Raw genomic sequence first — 24,694 nt, 5'->3', positions numbered from 1 at the left:
CACAGATAAAAGTATCCACAATGCTGACATACACCGGTGCTTTCATCCATGTATAATATGGACAATATTCTAAAAGCTCATTTTTGCAGGTAGCCCTGGAAAGGGCTTTCATTATTGCCATCTTAGGGGGTCATTTTCCAAGGAGTTACCGCGGGTGATAATTCCACAAATCGCGCTAACAGCCATTAACGCAATTTGCGAATGCAAATTTTAAATTTTGTATTCAGGGGGCGGAGTAAATGTAAAGTAGGGAGGATTTATCGTGAGCCACGAAACAGCCGCAGTGTTAGCGTGGCTCCTAACGCGGCCAATAACTACACCTCTTTCATTTGCGTTACGTTGTGTGCTAGAGGCCGGTAAAGGTTTAGCACAGTTCATGATGTTTCTGGACAGGCCTGAGAGAGAGCGAGAGAGAGAGAGAGAGAGAGAGAGAGAGAGAGAGAGAGAGAGAGAGAGATATATATATATAGAGATATATGCTATAGTGCCTCCTCCCTAGACAGGTATTTGTATCCCTATGGGAGGCCCACCTAGTAACTCGAGGTGAGGGTTAAGTATTAGTGTAGGGGGTTAGGGGCCACTTTGACATTCAACGTGAGATGTACGAACAGAACAGTGGTCTCTTGTGAAGATTTGCTGGCCTTCGGAGTGAGAAAACTCACTCCAAGATGAGATTTGGGCAATGAGAACATTTATAATTTATAAAACAATTTATAACATTTATAAAATAATAAATCATAAATCATATAAACTACTTTTACTATATTTTCATTCAAATATGGCACTGCTCAGTTATTTTTAAGCTAGTTTGGTATTTGGCACTCTGTGTGTATGGAACTTCATATTCTTTCTTTGTTTCTGAGCAATTAAGATAGTAAATACCTTTTTTTCTAGGCAAATTAACCCCTAGATTCATCAAAATGCTGTAATATTGTATGAATAACGCCCGCGTACGGGGTGTGGTGTGGTAAAGTTTTCACACCCCTATTTCGGGGAGGGAGAGAGAGAGTGAGCTTCTTTATAAAGCTGTCATAGTAATCAACTATTTATATCACTATAGGTGTTGTGATTGTTCAATCAGGAAGTGGATCCTTGGGCCGCCCGTCCCGGAGGACGGAAGGGAGGCAGAGCTCTGTGGTCTAGACGAGTCTTCACCTGGAAACCCATGACTCCTCCAGAGGAGCTGTGGGAGCCCGGGTCGCTAGGACTTAGGAGTCTTCGCCCTGGAAGCCCGAAGTCCCCCCGGGAGGAGCCCGTAGGGACCCGGACCGCTGGGACTTAGGAGAAGCTCGAAGAATCCAAGGAGAAGAATGCAATCCGGAGTCGGGGCAGGTGGATGGCAAGCAGAACGGAGTCACGGACCGGGGTTAAGGCAGGCGGCAGGCAAGCAGAGTAGAGGTCACGAACCGTAGTCAAGGCAGGCAGATGGCAAGCGGAGCGGAGTCACGGACCGGGGTCAAGGCTGGTGGCAGGCAAGCAGAGTAGAGGTCACGAACCGTAGTCAAGGCAGGCAGATGGCAAGCGGAGCGGAGTCACGGACCGGGGTCAAGGCAGGCGGCAGGCAGGCAGAAGTCAGAGTAGTAGAGCAAGCAGAATTCAGGAACCGAGTCAGCAGGCGAAACCAGGGTCAGGCAGGCAGGAATCAGGAACCAGGCAAGCAGGAATCAGGAACCAGGCAATCCGAAAGGCAACTAGAGCTCAACAGAGAGACCTCGTTGCAAGGCATTTTGGAAGCGCCAGAGCCACATTTAAATCCCCTACCCGGCGTCTGATGTCACAGGGGGCGTGTCTGCACATCCGGGTGCAGACGCCTCAAAACGCGGCCCTTCGCGCGCGCGCGTTCCCCCGTCGAGGGGAGGAGTCTTCGGCGGCGTTTCCACGAGGAAACGCCGCTGCCATGCGGCCCTGGAGGCCAGGAACCCGGTGGTTCGCGGCGCGGCAGCACAAGGTAAGAGCCCGGTCACTAAGCTAGTGACCGGGATCGTAACAATAGGAGGGCCAGCTAATAGCTCGAGGTGAGGTGTTGGTGGCGTTTAGGGGCCGGTTTTACATGCAGAGTGAGATGTATGAACAGCACAGTACACCTTGGTAAAGATTTGATGTCATTTGGAGTGAGGAAAGTCTCACAAAGATGAGATTTCTACACTGTTTTAATTTCTGTGCTGTTCATATGTCTCACTCTTCATGTAAAACCGGCCCCTAAACCTTAAACTGCCACTAACACCTCACCTCAAGTTATTAGCTGGCCCTCCTATAGTAATATAAATAGTTGAATACTGTGAAGGCCTCCCCAGAGGTTCTCTCTCTCTCTCTCTCTACTCCACTCCACTCCATGCCGGTCCCTCTCCGTCCCCAACCCAGAAATGGCCGAAATGCAATTTGTAACATTTATCGCAAATTCTGTTATGGCCATTTCGGGCACAATGCACAGCTTAACACCATGAAAAAAGTGTAGTTATTTCCAGCATTAAAAACGTGTGATAGCATGCGTTATGCTATCGCATGGTGTGATATTGCCCCTTATTTTCATTAAATCCCCCCACCCCTCCCCAATCCCACCCATTCAAAAAATTTGCATTCACGGCATGCGGTAACAGAAATATCGAATGCATTATGGAGTTAACATGTGCGTTATGCCATTATCGCATGCTTTAATGCCATAATGCATTTTAATGAATGACCCTGTAAATTATGTTTCACTTCCTCATTTTACAAAAAGCCTTTCCAACTCTAGCTAAGTAAGCAGACAGACATCATCTAGTTAATATATATACAGAGAAAAATAAACTAGAGAAACAACTACCAAATAGTCTGCTGTGCTCTGCTCGACACCTTGTTTGTTCAGAACTGACAAGGTCCAAATACACCAATTTTAAAATAGATTAGACCCTTGTCCTGTTTCATGTTTAGACTACCTTAAGACGCATCTGCTTTTCAGATTAAGCAACTATAGATGACTTAAACATCTGCATTCTGAAGAGCTATATTACAAGCAGAAAAGATACCTCTTATTTTATGACTAAGAAATCAGATCAATGCAAGCAAAGACTAACATTAGAGTTTTACTTTTCCTGCTTAGTAGCAAATATGCATTTATAAAAATGACACTCTGATCACTTTTAAACTACAGGCACTATATTAACATTTTCCTACAGCAATAAGTTCTTAATCTAATTTATCTTTTAGATAAGCGTTCTTGCTTTAACTGAATACACATTGAAACATAAAAACATTAGGCAGAAAAAGACCATATGGCCCATCCTTTCTTCCCATCCATCCATTTATCTAGCCCTTAAAATTCCCACCACTCCTTCAGAGATCCCCTGTATTAATCTCATGCTTTCTTGAATTCAGATACTGTTTTTGCCTCTACCATTTCTACTGGGAGGCTGTTCCATGCATCAACCACCCTCTCTATAAACAAATATTTCCTAGTGTGTAGCCAGATGGACTCAGGACCAATGGGTATTGTGCTCTTCTGCTAGCAGATGGGAGACGGAGTCAGATTTCAAAGCTGATGTCACTCTAGATATACCCCTGCAGTAACCTCAGCTCTTCAGTATCTCTCCGTCTCCTAACAGATGCAGACACTATCCCACACACTAGAATAGTATTAAGAATTACAGCAAAGAAGAAACAAAATTTACCTTAAGGAAGATCAAGCCCCGCTCTCCTGCGGTGATACCTAAGGGTCCCTCCCCCAGGCGAGAATTCCTGAGGTGATCTCCGATATCCCTCAGAGGTGAGCCTTGGTTCAGTAGCCGGTTCCTGGCTTGGACTTAGCCTCCAGTGTAGCTGAATGGCAGCGGGTGCAGAAACAAGCGCGGCATTGAAGGTAATTCCCTCTCCCCTGCAGCTGGAGACCATCCGGCACACGATCAATAAGCGCTGAGACCAGGTAAGAAGAAATCTTTAAATTCAGGTCTCCGGTCTCCAGAGCTCAGATTGCCATACTGAATCCATCTCCGGTGAGGTTAGAATGGAGCACCGATCTGGTTGAGTAGGCTTGGTTGGGCTAGGCCCCAATCCGGTGCAAAAATCCATACACATGGAGACCCTCGGGGGGCACCATCTTACATGCGGGGGTCATCGACACCATCTTCCCTTCTCGGCCGGCGGTACGCATGGGGCAGGCCAGGCGGCTGATGCGCCTAACTTGCGCGCATCCAATACAGACGCGTGCATAGCTACACGCACAGCTACAATCACAGAGGCGCGCACAACTGAGTGCACCCAACGCATAACTACAAGCACAAACCGGAAACCGATCCAAAACTGCAGTAGCGACCAAGAATTGAGATGGGACCGGTGAACACCAGGAAATCTTTTATTATGCACAAACCATCAGAAAAAGCCCCACTCAGGCCAAGTTTCGCTCAATGAGCTGCTTCAGGGGCTAATACAACAAAATAGATATAGTCACATATAGACAACATATACACCATACATACATAATTAAATCATATAAAAAAAAATATAAAAACAGATATAAAAAAATTTCCCACCATAAAAGGATGTCATTTAGTCATTTTAGACAAAATTAGGATAGACAATATGGGGCAGATTTTCAGAGCCCTGCTCGCGTAAATCCGCCCAAAACCGGGCGGATTTACGCGAGCAGGGCCCTGCGCGCCGGTGAGCCTATTTTACATAGGCTCACCGGCGCGCGCAGAACCCCGGGACTCGCGTAAGTCCCGGGGTTTTCGGAGTGGGCATGTCGGGAGGCGTGTCGGGGGGCGGGGCCGGAGCGCGCGGCGTTGCGGGGCGTGTCGGCAGCATTTTGGGGGCGGGTACGGGGGCGTGGCTACGGCCCGGGGGCGTGGCCGCGCCCTCCGTACCCGCCCCCAGGTCGCGGCCCGGCGCGCAGGAGGCCCGCTGGCGCGCGGGGATTTACGCCTCCCTCTGGGAGGCGTAAATCCCCCAACAAAGGTAGGATGGGGGTTTAGACAGGGCCGGGCGGGTGGGTTAGGTAGGGGAAGGGAGGGGAAGGTGAGGGGAGGGCAAAGGAAAGTTCCCTTCTAGGCCGCTCCGATTTCGGAGCGGCCTAGGAGGGAACGGGGGTAGGCTGCGCGGCTCGGCGCGCGCAGGCTATACGAAATCGATAGCCTTGCGCGCGCCGATCCAGGATTTTAGCCGATACGCGCGACTACGCGCGTATCTACTAAAATCCAGCGTACTTTTGTTTGCGCCTGGAGCGCAAACAAAAGTAGGCTGTTCGCGCTCGTCTGAAAATCTACCCCTATATATATTTCCTTTTTTATAAATTAATTTTCTAAAAAATATTTTGGCCATTACACTGTTTTAGTCATTGTTATCTTTCATTCATGTGTGTTACAATGATTTTAAATATTTATTATCTGTTTTTATTTTTTTTTTATATGATTGTTTGTACATAATAAAAGATTTCCTGGTGTTCACTGGTCCATCTCAATTCTTGGTCTTAACTACATGCACAGTCGCGTTTACAATTGCATGCACGCAAACACATAGAGACAATGGCACTGGCACCCAAGAAGGCCAGAAGGCACACTCTTTGCACAGCCTGCCCCATAAGAGCCGCGCAGCCTGAATTGGAGTCCTGCCTGTGTCAACATTGCGAAGAAGCCCAGGGGGAACCAAAGTCTGGTCCCTTATTGTCGGGAGATAGTTCCGGAACTACTAACGATAGTTCCCCAGACCTATGCATCTCCGAGATGGCTTCTCCACAGGAGGGCACCTATGGGGTCCCTACTCCAACTCCCCCTGGGATTAACATGGACCCAGGGACCTTCTCCTGGTTGGAATTTTTCCAAGGGCTGCAAGCCTTCATTCAGGCACAATCAGCCCCAGCTGCGCCCCAGGCTCAACCCCTGCCGGAAGCACAAGATCCTCCCGGCCCTGCTCGGATGACTCAAGACATGCCTCGCCTAACCAAGAACTTCCCCTTGCTGTAGTTACATGACGTTAGGTTCCATATTAGGAGCTACCACCCAGGAAAAAGATCTAGGTATCATAGTGGATAATACTTTAAAATCGTCGGCGCAGTGTGCTGCAACAGTCAAAAAAGCAAACAGAATGTTAGGAATTATTAGGAAGGGAATGGTTAATAAAACGGAAAATGTCATAATGCCTCTATATCGCTCCATGGTGAGACCGCACCTTGAATTCTGTGTACAATTCTGGTCGCCGCATCTCAAAAAAGATATAGTTGCGATGGAGAAGGTACAGAGAAGGGCAACCAAAATGATAAAGGGGATGGAACAACTCCCCTATGAGGAAAGACTAAAGAGGTTAGGGCTGTTCAGCTTGGAGATGGCTGAGGGGGGATATAATAGAGGTCTTTAAGATCATGAGAGGTCTTGAACGAGTAGATGTGAATCGGTTATTTACACTTTCAAATAATAGAAGGACTAGGGGGCATTCCATGAAGTTATCAAGTAGCACATTTAAGACTAATCGGAGAAAATTCTTTCACTCAACACACAATAAAGCTCTGGAATTTGTTGCCAGAGGATGTGGTTAGTGCAATTAGTGTAGCTGGGTTCAAAAAAGGTTTGGATAAGTTCTTGGAGGAGAAGTCCATTAACTGCTATTAATCAAGTTTACTTAGGGAATAGCCACTGCTATTAATTGCATCAGTAGCATGGGATCTTCTTAGGTAATTGGGTAATTGCCAGGTTCTTGTGGCCTGGTTTGGCCTCTGTTGGAAACAGGATGCTGGGCTTGATGGACCCTTGGTCTGATCCAGCATGGCAATGTCTTATGTTCTTATCTTTAAATTGAAAATGAATGTTCAAAATTTGCATGCACAAAAATTAGCAGTTACCTATGTAAAATAGCATATATGCGAGTAAATGCTATTTTAGGAACCCCAACATGCGTAAGTCAGGGTCTGCTAGTAAATTTGTATGTGTAAAAAAACAGTGGGCCAAGGGTGTTCTGGGGCGGGGCCAACATTTACATGCGTAAGTTGCTATTTTATAAGCAATTTCCAAATGTAAATTTGGCAGCTTACTTGTGTATATTTATTTCTGCGCAATATGGGGCGGATTTTAAGAGCCCTGCTCGCGTAAATCCACCCGGATTTACGCGAGCAGGGCCCTGCGCGCCGGTGCGCCTAAGTTCAATAGGCGCACCGGCGCGCGCAGAGCCCCGGGACTCGCGTAAGTCCCGGGGTTTTCCGAGGGGGGCGTGTCGGGGGCGTGGCCGAGCGGTGCGCCGTTTTCGGGGTGGGACGCGGCGTTTCGGGGGCGGGCCCGGGGGCATGGTTTCAGCCCGGGGCGGTCCAGGGGCGTGGCCACGCCCTCTGGAACCGCCCCTGGGTTGCGTCTAGGCGCGCGGGGATTTACTTCTCCCTCTGGGAGGCGTAAATCTCCCAACAAAGGTAGGGGGGGGGTTTAGACAGGGCCGGAGGGGTGGGTTAGGTAGAGGAAGGGAGGGGAAGGTGAGGGGAGGGAGTTAGCGAATTCCCTCCGAGGCCGCTCCGATTTTGGAGTGGCCTCGGAGGGAACGGAGGCAGGCTGCGCGGCTCGGCGCGCGCCGGCTACACGAAATCGGTAGCCTTGCGCGCGCCGATCCAGGATTTTAGCGGATATGCGCGGCTACGCGCGTATCTACTAAAAGTACACCAACGCGCCGTTTTTGAAAATCTACCCCTATTTGTAGTAAGTGTTCGTAAACATCTTAAAAGTGACATATTGATTGGATGAGGGTTCTGAGTAAAGTGGGGAAACTTCTGGCTGAAGAGACAGGAGGATCTTGATGACTTGCAGATGGACTGAGCAAACTGGTAAACAAACTGGAAAAACTGTTAATTCATTGCAATATGCTTGTTAGAAAATCTCCCGACTTATGGGTGTAAAAGCTGACTTATGGGGGTAGGGGGTAAATTTATTTATTTGGTATTTATATGCTGCTGAGGCCAAGGCCTGCAATAGTTCACAAGATAAACATATATAATAAAGTACAATACATATCAAAAACTTTAAAACCAAGACAAGTAAAACTAAATATACTTGGCTAAAATAATGAAACAATAATAAAAGGTTAAAAAAACAAACAATTTAAAACTTCATAAATAGGGAATTTCTAATAAAAATGATTAGACACACTCATAATTTCAGCTTTAATGAAGGCCTATTTAAACAAATATGTTTTTAAAAAAGTTTTAAATCATTTTCGGCATTCAGTTATCCTAAGCTCACGTCTAATTTACATGTGCTAAATCTACTCATATATCACTTTAAATAAAACACAAAAATATGTGGGTATACCAGTTGCACACACTTATGTGGCTAAATTCTGACTTATCCGGCTATGCAGCATCATTTTTGCATTTATCCAGATAAGTTTCGAGTTATCTGGCTAAGTAGCAGCATGACATCTGGACAATTTCCATGTTATCCAGCTAAGTAGTGACAGTTATCTGAATAGGTCTTCAAAGGCTACTTATCCAGTTAATTCAGTCAGCCAGATAAGTCTAAAAAGAGCTACTTATCCAGCTATCTGAATTAGATAAATAGCATTTTAAAACTTAGCCAGATAACTGCCTCTACTTAGATAGATAACTCAGAATTTATCTTGATACTTGCAAAAATGTATTTCCATTTATGTATATTTTATAACCTGTATATGTCATATAGCCACAGTTTATAAAATACCAGAGTGGTTTTATGCATGCACATTTTAAAATTGTTCTCCCTGTGTTTAGTTTGTCAGGCAAGAAACCAACAGTTAGACACATGGACCATAAATTATACTTAAAGAAACTAAACAAAAAAACCCAGAAAATTTACATATTGACCAACAATAGGTAAATATACTTCCTGTTGTAAGCTTTTGTTCATTTTACTGCATTTCTAGCCATTTTGCTTTCTACTTACTCTGGTAAGTACAATAAGAACAGGCACTGAAGACAGTGTAAAATGCTGTTTCTCAGTTATAAACCATAACTTTCTCAATTTCCACTATTGTTTAAACTAAAAAAAATCAAGAAATACACAAATAAACAAAGAGCTCATCTAAACCTCAATCCTGGAATCATGCTCACAGTGTCAATTTTGTTGTAGCTCAGTCTCAGCACTGATAGTTTATCCCTTGTAGTATTTTACTACAGCTGTTCCTCCCTGGAGAGCCACACTGTAGTTTATCCTTATAAGAACTCACTGTTAACACACTCACAGGTTTAAACTTTCACTGTACTGAGGTCTACATGGTATACCCTTGCTTTCAAAATTGTCACAAAGGACATCCTTGGTGCAGTTGCACATGACTTAAACTCTCAGCATTAGTTCATGCAAAGTCTTTTTAGGATGTATTCTCAAGTCACTCACAGATTCATACATTGCATTTCAAGGCATATACTCAATTCACATTTTGTCCCTTAAGACATAATCTCAATTCACATTGGGGCCAATTTTCAAAGAGCTGAGGTACCCAAATTGTGCAGTTAGGGCCGGATTTTAATAACTACACGCGGGCGTAGATTTGTGCGTGCAATGCGGTGCTCACAAATCTACGCCCGATTTTATAACATGTGCACACAGCTGAGCGCATGTTATAAAATCCGGGGTCGGTGCCAGCAAGGGGGTGCACATTAGTGCACCTTGCGCACGCCGAGCCCTAGGGTAGCCCCAATGGCTTTCCCCGTTCCCTCCGAGGCCGCTCTGAAATTGGAGCGGCCTCAGAGGGAACTTTCCTTCGCCCCCCCCCCCCCACCTTCCCCTCCCTTCCCCTATCTAACGCACCCCCCAGCCCTACCTAAATACCCCCCCATCTTTATTTTATAAGTTGTGCCTGCCTCCGGGCAGGCGTAGGTTGCGCGCGCTGGCCAACAGCCGGCCCGCGATCCCGAGCACAGCAGCAAATGGCTGCTGTACCTGGAGGTTCTGGCCAGGCCCCCGCCCCACTCCCAGACCACCCCACCCACGCCCCACCCCTTTTTTTGAGCCCGGGACATACGCGCGTCCCGGGGCTTTAGGCGTGCCGCCGGGCCTTTTGAAAATAGGCCTAGTGCGCATAATACCCCCCCCCCCCCCCCCCGCGCGCATAAATCCGCTTGGATTTATGTGCATAGGCTTTGAAAATCTGCCCCTCAGGTTCCTAAATTAGTGCTTTTGAAATTTATTAGGGCTGAGTTCCTAAATTTAGGATCCTAGTTTCATTGGGCACCTAAATTTAAGATCCAAAAATTGGATGGCTTAGTGTGAAAAATTATTTAAGGAACTATTTAGTTAATTTGAAGAACTTTGAAATGCAATAGAAATTAGTGGAACAAAGATAATCACTAATATAGCTAGTGTAATTGCTTGACATAAGACTTGTAAGAATAAATATGCCATTTTTCTTAGCTTGCTTGTAACATGAAACAAGTCATGAGATCAGATATATGAATAAGCAGTTACTCATGAGTCTAACTGTACATATATCCAGGAAAAACAGGACATCGTCAACCTAAACTACACCTAACTGTTGCTGATATAATTAGCACAGATATTTGAGGCCTCAACAAATGACAAGAAATACTGGAGTAGCCCAGAGAAGAAAATGGGACATAGGTCAAGAAAATTAGCATAAAAGACCAAATTCAAAACAGACTGGTTAGATTCAAAGAAAGAACAGATCAGAGGAAAAGCTTGCTGGATATTACAGTGGTTAATGAAGTGACTGATGACCTGATCTTCAGCGCTATGTTTCCAATTTTCCAAAATACAGAAGACTCACACTGGAAACTGTGAGGGGAAGTTTCTTGTATATATTCTTAATATAAAATCTAATCTTGTATGCTTTCATTGCTTATTCTCAGAATTATAAGTAAAACTTCTATTCTTATAAATGTGTGTTGTGTATTCTAAGACATAATCACCACCATTCAGCCTACCTGCTACACTTTGGGGTAGAGTTATGGGGGGGAAACAAAATTAAGAGCTTAGCACTGATTTTAAGAACTAGGCACCTAATTTTCAAAAGCGATCGCACGCAAAAAGGAAATTTTCGCGTGTGATCACTAAATGGGGGCGGAGTCATGGCGGCATCGGGGCTGACTCTGTAAAGACGTCGCTAATGGTAAAAAAGGTAAGGGCCCTTTTCGCTGCCAGTTTCGCATCCAATAGCACCACCTTTTACAATGGCGTTATTGGGTGCGAAAGCCGGCAGCGATTGCACCACGGAGGTGCGTTCGCTGCCGGCTTTCGCATGCCCGCTCCCCGCTTCGCCACCCCGCCCCCCGTTATCGCCGAATTTTCTAAGGCCTGTGACCTTAGAAAATCCAGGCCTTAGGGACCTAAATATAGGGAAATGAATAGCAGATATATTTAGGAGCATAACTTTTAGGATCTAAATTTATGTGAATTCTCAGCTGAAAACTTAGGATCCTAGGTTAGACTGAAAATAGGAGCCTAGTTTAGGAGCCTAAACTTAGGAGCTCAGCTTTTTTGAAATATTAACATCATCCCGTCCCATAGTACTGATATTTCATGTCATAGACAGTTCTTGAGATTTATTTCGTAATTCATACCATCACATTTACTGACACTACCCTTTTCCATTTTCTTATTCATCAGATCCATTCTTATTACCTTACCTTTGAGTGGGTCTGACAGATCTGGCAGCAAAAAATTAAATGGGGTGAGCCCCAAGCATCAAACACTGAGACACAGGCAGTATCCTACTGAAAACCCCTGTAGAGATTTTAAAAGGTCTCCTACCTTGTGTGGTATGCATCAGGCTTTCAGCGGAGAGATGGTCCATGGTCCACCTGTTTAGCTCTGGGCATTCCCATCCAAATTGCAGGCACCATAAAATGTGTAAGAATCCGAGCTTCATGTTGTGTTTAGATAAAATCTGTCAGAGACATTTTTATTAAGGAAAATTATAAGCAATTGCAGGGAGAGATCTCAGACTAACAGGGTCCAGATAGTCCAGAGTCCCGTGCCCAACAACAAAATCTGTAAGAGTTTTGATAGCATTTTCTAATTATGCAAAGTAGCAATTTACTTACCTGTAATCTGCTTTGAAGTTGCAGAAAGGTGGAATATAAAGCAAATAAATAAATGGAAAACAACAGAGTTGTAGAAAAACAAGTTGTCTCAAGCTTTTCAGTTTAACTGTCTTCTCACAAGTCTTGTGGTTTCAACAGTTACATTTTTGAGAACATCTGCTATTTCCCTCTCCCAGCTGTAAGAACAAGTATATTTCTCGACCTAAGTTTGCGACCTAGTCTCATCTGCTTCAGCAGAACTACAAGATCTGTCTATCTAGTCTTCCTAATTTACATCCTGGTATAATGTCATAGACCCCAGTCTGGCTCTTCCCTCCCTTCACAACTAGTAGACCTCTGACTTCTTGAATTATGTTACCATTTTTATCTCTACCACTTCCATTGTAAACATATTAAAATACTGAGTATAGTATACTTCTGCTTTCTTATGACAGTGGAGATCCAACTACTGAAGAACATTTACGCTATCCAGAATTCTATAGTTTATTCTCTCTGAGCGCTTGTTTTGTGATAGAAACAGGAAATAAATGTAAATAAATAAAATATTTTTTAAACCACAGGTATTTTTTTCACCTTTGTGTATAATGCTTTTTTTTTTTTAATTTTCTCCATATTTTGACTAGTATTAAGTACACCATTTGTTTGAATACCATGGCTTTTCATATTGTATATGTTAATATGAACTGATAGTGGTTGATTTGGATAATTTGTGTAACTCACTGCTGAATTGCCTTATCATACTTATTTGAAACACTTTCTCTATTATCCAGATACTTGATAATCAGAATAACAAATTTGTAGTTATTTGCTGATTACTGCTTTAAATACACCCGAATATTTACACAACTAGATGTTCAGTAAAATCTAGGAAGTAGTTAATTTAATAGCACTTTACACTTCATTAATTAGCTATAATTAATGTTATTTATTTCTGTTTTTTGCAGTTCATCGCTGGATTGTGTGGGGCTTTGTTCATTCTTTTTGGAATAATTGGTGCTTTATTACTAGGCCTGTATATTGACAGGACAAAAAAATTTGAAGAAGTTACCAAGATTTGTTTCTCTCTGACTGCTCTAGCAAGCATTGGGTTTGCTTTGGTGAGTTCTCTTTGCCTTGCTCAATATTATAGTGAGAATGATTAGTTACAAACTTATATTTTGTGACACAGTTGCCAAACGTTAGTAACTTATCTTAAACTTTTTTCAGTTGTACATTTAAAATACATAAACAAAAATTGATTTTTTTCTGTTTTTAGCTGCAGGATTCCCCATAGCTCCCGTCCTACCATTACTGCCTGGAAAGTTGTGTGTATCCCTGGCAAAGTTCCTTCCTTCTCCTCACACTTCAGGAGAAGCAGATTGTATTTCAGTTTCAATGAAAGAAATTAAATCTAAATAGGCAGCACTTTAATCACGCTTTGATGTAGCCCAGTGCTTCTCAATCTGGGGTATGCAGGATGCACAAGATATTTGGATTGCCATCAACTTAACTGCAGTACATTGTACTGCAATTTTTTAAATTAATTTTATCATTTTCTTTTTGTGGATAAAACCTAAAAATATTACAAAGAAAAAGATGGTAGGGGAGAGGTACAACCTAAAAAACTTGAGAACCTTCTTCTAGTTAACCCTTCTCTTAACCCCATCCTTGAATCTTTGTGGAAGTAAGTTTGTAATATTGGGGTAGATTTTATAAAACTGCACCAGTGTGTACTTTTGTTCGCGTGACCAGCGCAAACAAAAGTACGCCAGATTTTAATAGATACGCGTGTAGCCACACGTATCCAGGGTCGGCGCACGCAAGGCTGCGCAAAATTGGCAACCTGTGCGTGCCGAGGCGCGCAGCCTACCTCCATTCCCTCCGAGGCCGCTCCGAAATCGGAGCAGCCTCGGAGGGAATTTTCCTTCCACCCCCCCCCCTGCACCTTCCCCTACCTAACCCACCCCCCCCCAGCCCTATCTCAAAGCCCCCTACCTTTGTGGGAAAAGTTATGCCTGCCCAAGGCAGGCATTACTTGCGCCGGGCCGGCTGCCGGCACACCATGTTCCAGTCTGGGGGCTGGTCCGGAGGCCGCGGCCACGCCCCTGGAATGCCCCCGATGATGCGCTGGCAGCGACACGCCCCCCTGACATGCCCCCCCAGGAAAGCCCCGGGACTTACGCGTGTCCCAGAGGTTTTGCGCGCGCCGGCAGCCTATGCAACATAGGCTCGGCGCACGCAGGGGGAGCTTGGGGCAGGTTTTCGGGGGGGTACGCGCGTATCCCTTTGAAAATTTGCCCCATTGTGCATAAGTTAGCCTAGTTTTCAAAGCTGACTTATGTGCATAAGTCTGCTTTGAAAATTATCCAACCAAATCTACTCACTCATGCTTAGACTTGCTATTTGGTATGCAGAAAATTTTCAGGAAAATGTATGTGCATTTGTTTGAATTTTCAAACAGATATGCGCAAGAGTGAACTCCTCCCCATCTTTGTCCACAGGAATGCCTCCATTCAGTCTGGGTAAACTTGCGCGCAAACAGGGCATACACCTGTTAGTTTACCCACATATTGGGCAGGAAGTTTTATAATAGGCCATTTCTGTGGGTAAAACACAGCTTTCCTAAGGGAAAGGCTTTTGGAAATTGTTGCATCCGTTGGTCTCAGACGGCTTCGACCTCTGTGCCTCAATTTGCTTCGTTCTCTCTCCTCAAGCCTTGGGAAGATGGCTGCTGCCGCGTCTTCATGCTGCTCTCTCCGGTGTCCCTGGATCGGCAATGGCGACAGTGTTTACCATGATTTTCCTAAGGGCCTCCTAGGGTGCGCGCGCGCATGCCACCCACGTCTTTATCCATGTCATGGCGGGAACCTCGGGAATGTCCCCTCCGAGTGACATCATCACATCCTGGTATTTAGCCTGCCCTTCGTTTGCTAACAGAGGCCTGGATTTATCGAAATGCGATAAGTATCGCATGCGATAGCAAAAGGGGCATGTTTTATGCTACTATACAGTTTATCGCAATTGGCGCTAATTACCTATGCGAAGAGCTAAGTTAGCATAAATTGCAATAACATTTTCAGACTTTGTGATAAGTGCCATACCTATTGTATTCAACCACAGGGAGACCATTGTTATTGAGCTCAGGAGAGAGAGAGAGAGAGAGAGAAACAGCCTAGCCGTAGAGTCCTCTCCCTAGATAGGTATTTGTATCCCTATAGTAGGCCCACCTAGTAACTCGAGGTGAGGGTTAGGTATTGGTGAAGGGGGTTAGGGGCCACTTTGACATTCAATGTGAGACGTACGAACAGAACAGTGGTCTCTTGTGAAGATCTGAGGACCGACGGAGAGAGGAAACTCACTCCAAGATGAGATTTAGGCAGTGTTCTCTCAATCCTGCTTGATGGACTCTCTACCTTGGTAACATCAAGTTAGGTGGAGAGAGCATTGCCCAAATTTCATCTTGGAGTGAGTTTCCTCTCTCCTTCGGTCCTCAGATCTTCACATGAGACCACTGTTCTGTTCGTACGTCTCACATTGAATGTCAAAGTGGCCCCAAAGCCCCTAGACCAGTGGTCCCCAACCTTTTTTTTTTTATATTTAAATCTTTTATTGGCAATAACATGCATCCTAAACACAAACCGCTAGTATGAAGTAGTAAAAACCAGTACATAACTTGATAGTAGCCAGCTGAAAAATCAACACCAGTATATAAATGATGTCCCCAAGTCCCCCCCTCCCCCCATAGAGGTGTACAGCCAAATGCAGATAATAGAGGACTATGCACAGAAAGTCATAATAAAATATTATGCGGGTATGGTACAGGTGAGAAGTCGAGTTCAACACTGTCAGCCTGAAAAAGGCCTCCACCACATCCGAGATCCCACATGACGCTAAGGGCTGCGACTAGGATAGCGGGCATCGCTCTCCGGCAGGTACAAGAATCCAGCCCGAACCAGCAAATGTCAACCAGAAAAGACCTGTTGCCAGCGTTCATATAATCCCCAGGTCTTATGAAAGGAATGAAAGGATTTATTCTTGTAAGCTGTGATACGCCCCAGACCATGCATTTTTTGAACAGAGACTTGGATCATCTGTAACGTTGGGACTCTCGGATCTTTCCATAATTGGGCAATGGAACATCTCGCCGCTGTAACCACATATTTAATAAAGTAATCATGATATTTGTATCCATCTGTCCTGTCTTTATTTAGCAAGGCTTGCGATGGTGTCAACTGGAACTGAATTTTCAATATGGTAGAAATCCAGTCGGAAACCAAAGTCCACAGTTTCTGTATCTCTGGACATGTCCACCAAAGGTGAAAGAAAGTCCCCTTTTCACCACAACGTTTCCAACATAAACCGTCAGAGCCCGGAACAATGTGTTGTAGACGGGTGGGGGTGATATACCACCTAAAAAACAATTTGTAACCATTCTCAATATGCAAAGCTGATATTAAACCTTTCCACAAACCCTGAAACACCCGCAGCCAATCCTCCGCCTCCCAATCACATGTTAAATCCGACTGCCAAGCTCGGATATGGGGTGCCAGTATATTAAATCTACCACTCAATAAACTATAAATGTTAGAAATATGTTTATCAACTCTATCCGCCTGGCGGCACATATTTTCAAAGGTAGGTATGCCCTGGGTCAGTACAGCGTCCACCTGGTGACTTTGAAAATAATGTCTAACTTGCAGGTATTTGAACTGATCCCCCATTGGCAATTGGAACCGCTCCCTAAGTAAAGTAAATGGGATCAGCCCCCCCGGCTCCCAGATTTGGGCAAATTGAATTATACCCTGCTGAATCCAATGGGAAAAGACCCGAGGGTGACCTGCCGGCCGAAAATCTTTATGGTGGAACAGATATGTACTATGAAAAACAGTTTGCATGCCCACCAAAGCTTTCCTCCACTGGTTCCAGATATGGAGGGTTGCCTCGACCGAACCCGGCAGCTGCACCACAGGGAGCCAAGAAGACCGTGGCTGCCACAACAGGGCCCCCAGAGGCAAAGACCCCAGTATCGCCTGTTCTAGTAGCGCCCATGGCTTACAACGCTTAACACAATGCCAATCCACCGCCGCCTTTAGCTGAGCAGCCCCTAGGTACTTAGCAAGGTTAGGCAACCCCATACCTCCCTGCCATCGCGGGAGATACAAAGTCTCCCTGGCTATCCTGGGCTTCTTACCCTTCCATAGATATTTATTCAACCGTTTTTGCCACTTAGCCAGAAGATTGGCAGGGATTACTAGTGGCAAAGTTTGAAATAAATACAAGAGACGTGGCAAAATATTCATTTTCAGGACCGCCAATCTCCCCAGCCAGGAGATATGGTAGCGGTCCCATTCCTCTAGATCCTTATATATTTTAGCCAGTAAAGGGGGGTAGTTTAATTGGAACAAGTCGGATCCCAGTCCCAGATTAACCCCCAAGTATTTTAACTGGCGCTTAGCCCATCGATAGGGAAAATGTTGTGTGATCTGCGTTACCATCTCTGGGGCTAAGGAGACATTGAAAAGTTCAGACTTTTCCCAATTGATAGTGAAGCCAGAAACCGCACTAAAGGCCTGGAGTTCCCTTGTAAGCGTCTGTAAAGACAGCAAGGGGTCCGTAATGGTAAACAGTAAATCGTCTGCAAAAAGAGACAGAGGAGAACCCACCAGCCTGTACCCCCGCCACACTATTGTTATGCCGTATGCAATATGCAGAGGGTTCCAAAAAAAGGGCGAAGAGTAGGGGGGATAAAGGACAGCCTTGCCGGGTTCCCCGATGAACTGCAAATGAGGAGGAGTAAGCACCATTAATTTTTAAACAAGCGGTCGGCCCCTCATATAATTGACGAATCCACCGTAAAAATTTGTCCCCTAAATTATACTTTTGCAAAGTTTGGAATAAAAAGGGCCAGTGCACATAATCAAAGGCCTTTTCGGCGTCGATAGCCAACAAAGCCATGGGAATATGCTGAGTCCTAGCCCACCACATTGCATCAATAGCCTTCCGAACATTATCGGACGCCATCCGGCCCGGAATGAAACCAGCTTGTTCAAAATGAACCAACACAGGCAAAAAGGTGTTAAGCCGTTGGGCGAGGATTTTCGCTAGCAATTTCAAGTCCAAATTGATTAAGGAGATGGGATGATAAGAACCACAGACTGTAGGGTCACGCCCAGGCTTACCAATTAGGGTCACCCCTGCCAAATTAGCCTCCCTGGACAGGGTACTTTGGTTTTGGAGCGAGTTAAATAATTTTACAAGAGGGGCTACCAATATATTAGCAAATTTTTTATAAAAAACGGCCGTATACCCGTCCAAGCCCGGTGATTTTCCCACTTTCAGGGATCGTATGGCCCACAGTACCTCCGCTGCCGTAATATCACGGGTTAAGAACTTTTGGTCCTCCAGAGTTACCTGTGGTAACGGAATGGACTGTAAGTATTCCGCTATAGCGTCAGGGCTAATGCGAGAATTGGGAGCGTATAATTCAGAGTAGAACCGGGTAAAGCGCTGCCTAATATCCAGATTAGAGGTAAGCATATCCCCGCGTTCATCCTTTATCTTTACTATGTTGCACTGGACTTGCCTAGCCTTCAACTTACGGGCCAAATGTCTCCCTGCCTTATTCCCCCCTTCATAAAAGAGCTGTCTGACTCGGTCCATTTGATAAGCTATCTGCGCCGCTTCTATGGACACCAGATGCATACGCTATCGGTCCATTTGCAGCAAGAGGCGCGTTGCCCCAGTTTTGGCGTGCAGAAGCTCCAGCCTCTGCAGCTGCTGTATGGTCTCGAGCTTATCCTTCTGCTTTTGTTTCTTGACTGAGGCTCCTTTAGCTATAAGTTTACCCCTTATTACAGCCTTAAGGCAATCCCATAGCGTGGTCGGTGTGATTTCTGGGGTGTCATTAATTAACAAATATTCCTGTATGTCAGAATATAAAAGAGCGCAGAAGCCCTCATCCTCCAATAAGCTGTCATTGAGCTTCCAGTAGCGTTGTCCGGAATCGGATGCCACAACAGCTAGTTGTAAAGACACCGGACCGTGATCGGACCAGGTGATAGCCCCAATGGCAGGTTGAGTAACCTGGTTGGAGCATCCCTTGTCGACTAAGAGGTAATCAATTCTAGAGTATGTTTTATGGGCCCTAGAATAAAAGGTATAATTTCTCTGCTGGGGGTGCCAAACCTGCCATGTGTCAATCAAACTATAACGCCGTAAAAAACTATGGAAGCCCTGGCGCTCCCTCCGTTTATTGGAGGTACAGCCATTGGAATTATCTAGCCTGGGGTTCGTGGTTAAATTGAAATCCCCTCCGATGAGGAGGTGGCCCTCTGCGCTCTGATCGAGAAACTGCGACAAACGAGCCAGGAAAACATCCTGAGCCACGTTAGGTGCATAAACACTGAGTAAAGAATATTTGACATTCGCAATGGCCACATTCACTAAAACATACCGCCCCTCCGGGTCTGGATAGCAGCCTAGAAGCTCATAGTGTAAGTTCTTGTGGATAAGGATGCCCACCCCCAAATATTTATGGGCTAGCGGCCGTGCCGCCCAGTATTGTCCCGGATAATCGCTATTACGGAGTAAGCGCTCATATCGCTTTTTCAAATGTGTTTCTTGTAGGAACGCTATCATAGTGCGATGCTGGGCCAAATCCGAAAAAAGGGACTGGCGTTTTAAGCGGGTGTTGAGGCCCTTAACATTTAGGGTTTGGATATGTATAGACGTCATATCGAAAACATAATAGAAATCCTAGTTTTATCGGATGATGGCTATACCAGAGCGAGCTCCCCACCTGTCCCCACAACCAGCTTCTGTCAGTCCCCCTAATAAGAAAAGACCATAAGTCAGTCCCACCTCTATGCCCCTTCCCCGCGCCCCCACCCCCCGATCGGTATGGTCCGCCGTAGAGGCCCATACCCTGTAAATATGGGAGGACACAATCATTCCAGCAACAGCCCTCCCCCTTCGACAGCTAAAAACCTTATAAACTTTCAGAAGTAAACATACAAACACTCCTGGAAATAAGAGATCGGATCACCAACTGATAATGAACAACAATTCAAAGATAGAGAACATGGCAGCACAGAGTGTAACTAAGGATAAACAGCCACAGGACCTGCACCAAGCAGACCCAGTGTGTCCCAGCATACTCAACGCCTACCCAGCGCAGCGCTAGGCAATATGATCTGCACTGTCCAGGCTCCAAACAACAAGAAACCAGGGCCCAGGGAGAACTCATCCCTGCGGGTCTTTGTCCGGGTGCCTCCGCAGCCGCTTGTCACCGCGATTAACTCTTTGCCACCTGGGTGGGTCCTCCCTGCGCAAGGGTGGCTTAGGTGCCGCAGGCAGCTCCGCAATCTCGCCATAACCAGCCGTCTGTAATATTTGCGAAGCCTCCGCTGGGGTTTTTACCCGGTGCGCTTCTTCTTTCACAGAAAAGGACAACCCAAAGGGAAACAGCCATCTGTAACGGATTTCTTCCTGTCTCAAAAGCTCTGTGACTGGTTTGAAATCCCGCCTTTTCTTAATGGTCACTGGGGAGGGGTCTATAAATATCATAACCTCATGGCCTTGCCATTGCCACTTGTTTTGTCGCCGAGCTATGCCTGCCAGTTGTTCCTTTAAGACATAGTCCTGAAAGCAGGCAATAATGTCTTTGGGGAGATTGTTGACCCTGGGGCCAAGAACCCGGTGCACTCGGACTAGCTGGATCTCTGCATCGGCTGATATGGGCTGGGCCGTCTCCCCAGCCAGCAGCAGCATGCCACAGATTTGTTTCACCACAGCAGCACAATCTGCATATTCGGGGAGCTCAGGTATGCCACGAAAGCGGAGGTTATTCCGCCGAGACCGATTCTCTAGGTCCTCGACCTTATCTTGCAGGCGTTCTACCTCAGATTGTATAAGGGAGATATTGGTACGGTTCACCTTCACCTCCTCACTGTTTGCCTCAGCTCGGGTCTCAACTTCAAAAAGTCGCCGCCCATTCTCGGCCAGGTCCCCTTTAATATCTTCAATCGAGGCACGGAGGTCGGCAGTATTGGCGGCCAATTCTTGTTTTAAATCCGCAAACCAGCGTTTCATGTCCGCCTTGGTAGGCAGATCCGAAGTATCCATCTGTTCCTCCTCCATCTCCCCCGGCGATTCCGCCGCGTCCACGCTGCCGGCCGCCATGTTGCTTTCCAGCGAGTCCTCGGCTAATACCGATTTGTGGTAAGAATACTTTTTAAAATCGAGCGGTTTCTTCCGGCTCGACATGGGATGGGTGCTGAGGTGCCCCGGGAGCGGTTTTTCCCCCAAAGTAGTGCTGTTGGAGTGCTCGATGTAATGCGATGCTGTCGCTAAACGGAGGAGCCGCAGGTTCAGGCTGCCGTCTGCATGGATGACGTCACTTCCTCCTGCTGTTGGAGTGCTCGATGTAATGCGATGCTGTCGCTAAACGGATCCCCAACCTTTTTTGCACCAGGGACCGGCTTCAAGCAAGACCATTTTTCCATGGCCCAGCAGGGCGGGGTGGGGGTGGGGCAGGGGCGGGGTTTGGTCATATGGGGGTGGGGTTATGGAGGGGGTTGGATTTTAGTGCATACTTATCATTTAATTATGACATTTATAATGTGAATGTGACTCAACTCACCATAGGTTCTCACATGCATGACACACTGACCCATGATCGTCACGGGGCTAGATGTAAAAGTACAGTTTGCATCCACGGGAACCCCTCTGACCCACAATAATGGATGTAAAGCAGAATTATGACATTCCCCATACAATTCACCCTACAAAAATGATATTCTGGTTCTGGTGTCATCTCAGTAACAGCAACTCAAACTCCTTCTACTTCCAGGCTCAATAGCCCTACTTATGAAAAGACAGCAGTTTACCACCAATGCATGTCCTCTTGAGAAAACACAACAAATAAGACTGATATAAACGCTTACATGCTAGTAAAATATCTCATCTTGGTAACAGACACAGAACCGACCTAACATACTCCCAGGATCTGTAGTAATGCACATAAACTAATCCGCACACAGTTACACCTGTATTATGGAATACACTCAAACAGGAGCAACCCTATCTATGAAAAGGCAACACTACAAATATTAAATCAGGCCCTAAAAACCAATACACCTCTTATTAGGAAAACAGAACTAGCAAGCAGCTATAGATCCCCACACAGAAATAATTGTAAAACTATACTAATAAGCAGAATAAATGTTTCAAAACAGCTATGAACAGAATAACATCCAACAATTAAAAACTCATAAAAACTATTAAACATTCTCCAAACACCAATAAAATATTTCAAAAAAGCAGGCATCACATAATTAAAATGGCAGTAAATCAAGAAAAATAAACTTAAAAAGCCGCCTTTACTTACCCCCTCCAGCAGCTCTCCTATTCCCCTTCCATGCAGGCCATGGCACACACCAGAAACAACAGTAGAAGCTAAGCTCTATACTCATGGTCCTCTTCCTTAGTGCCCATGTCTCTCACACACACACCATACCAGTCATGCCCCCGTGACCAGTTTCTGTCTCTCACACACCAATCATCTCCCAAACAGTCTTTGACACACACACCAGTCACCTTCCTGAACAGTTTCTCTCATGCCATACACACACACAGGCTTCCCACTCCCGTGTTCTACTTACATATATGGGTTTCTCACTCTCATAATCACTTTCTCTGCCTTACACACACACACACACTCACACTCACCAGTCTCTCACTCCCATGCTTGTTCTCTCCACATGCACAGGCTTCTCATTCCCATAATCACTTTCTTTCTCTCTCACACACACACACCAAGGCTTCCCACTCCCATGTTCTCTTTTAGATATACAGGCTTCTCACTCCCATGCTGTGTCTCACACACACACCCAGGTTTCTCACTCCCATGCTCACTCTTCACATGCACAGGCTTCTCATTCTCATAATCACTTTCTTTCTCTCTTTCACACACACAGACACACACAAACACACACCAGTCACCTGATCTCTCTCATTCATGCATACACACACACACACACAGGCTTCCCACTCCCATGTTCTCTTTCAGATATACAGGCTTCTCCCTCCCATGCTGTATCTCACACACACCCAGGTTTCTCACTCCCATGCTCACTCTCTTCACATGCACAGGCTTCTCGTTCCCATAATCACATTCTTTCTCTCATATTCACACACACCAGTCTCTTTCTCTCACACACACCGTCACCTTACCAACCAGTCTCTCTCTCTCATGCATGTACACACACACACACACACACACACACACACAGGCTTCCCACTCCCATGCTCTCTCTCACATAATCAGGCTTCTCACTCCCATGCTTTCTTTCTCACACACACACATACACACACCCCCTCACAACAGCAGGCTTTTTACTCCCATGCTTTCTCACATACCCAGATTTTTCACTTCCATGCTTTTTCTCTCTCTCACACATACACATCAGTCACCTCCCTGACTAATGCCTCACACTCTCACGTACACATCAGTCATCTCCCTGAGCAATCACTTTCATTGTCTCTCACATATACACACACATCAGCTCTCTGCCCAGTTTCTCTCAATCACACACACATGCTCTCGATCAAATACATTCTCTCACTTACACACAGGCAGACTGGCTGCTTCTTAGGGATGTGAATCGTTTTTTTGACGATTTAAAATATCGTCCGATATATTTTAAATCGTCAAAAATCTTTAGGGCCACGATACAATACCAATTCCCCCGATTTATCGTCAAAAAATCGTAAATCGGGGGAAGGGGGAGGGCAGGAAAACCGGCACACTAAAACCCCCTAAAACCCACCCCCGACCCTTTAAATTAAATCCCCCACCCTCCCGAACCCCCCCCCTCGCTGAACGACCTCCTGCAGTCGATCTCCTGCCGGCGCCATTTGCCGTACGGAAAACGATTCGCGGCAGGAGATCGTTTTCCGGACCCCCGCTGGACCCCCAGGGACTTTTGGCCAGCTTGGGGGGCCTCCTGACCCCCACAAGACTTGCCAAAAGTCCAGCGGGGGTCCGGAACGACCTCCTGCAGTCGAATCGTGTTGGTCTATGGCCGCCGCCATTTTGCGCCGCCATTTTGAAAAATGGCGCCGGCTGAAGACAACACAATTCAATTGCAGGAGGCCGTTCCGGACCGCTGCCGTTCCGGACTGCCGCTGGACCCCCAGGTAATTTAAGGCATTTGGGGGGGGGGTTCGGGAGGGTGGGGGATTTAATTTAAAGGGTCGGGGGTGGGTTTTAGGGGGTTTTAGTGTGCCTGCTCACGATTTTCACGATACTTCAAACACCCAAACGGCAACAATACGATTCCCTCCCCCTCCCAGCCGAAATCGATCGTTAAGACGATCGAGGACACGATTCACATCTCTACTGCTTCTCTCTCTTTCTCTCACTCACTTCCTCTCCCCCCCCAGCACAAATGGTAGCTGCAGCAGCCTCCTCCCCAGCCCCCGCAGGCCAAGAAAGAAGAATCCCAATGGCCGCGAGAGGCTCATGCTGCTGTCTCCTTTCCCGATTACCGGCTGCTTCGATTGCTCGGGGACCGATGCTGCTGCTGCCGATGCTACTTTTCCACGCGGCCTGGCCTTTCTCCTTCCCGCGCACCGCTCTATGTATCACTTCCTGTTCCGGGTCGGGGGGGGGGGGGGCAGGCGCGGGTGCCACAGCTTCCTCTAACACCGCTGCGGTTCCCATTGGGCTTGAACGTG

The 24,694-nt window shown here is 46.1% G+C and overlaps 1 protein-coding gene across 1 annotated transcript in view; it reads left to right on the top strand.

Moving 5' to 3' along the window:
- The window catches only part of SLC49A3 (solute carrier family 49 member 3), a 179,431-nt gene that overhangs the window by 106,777 nt on the left and 47,960 nt on the right, over window positions 1–24,694 (top strand). The window contains exon 8 of the mRNA XM_029602747.1: window positions 12,922–13,074. Coding sequence (XP_029458607.1) covers window positions 12,922–13,074 — 153 coding nt within the window. The remainder of the gene's footprint in view (window positions 1–12,921; window positions 13,075–24,694) is intronic.

This window comes from Rhinatrema bivittatum, chromosome 1 (assembly GCF_901001135.1).
Source record: "Rhinatrema bivittatum chromosome 1, aRhiBiv1.1, whole genome shotgun sequence".
Lineage (NCBI taxonomy): Eukaryota > Metazoa > Chordata > Amphibia > Gymnophiona > Rhinatrematidae > Rhinatrema > Rhinatrema bivittatum.
This window is presented reverse-complemented; position numbering and strand designations above follow the sequence as displayed.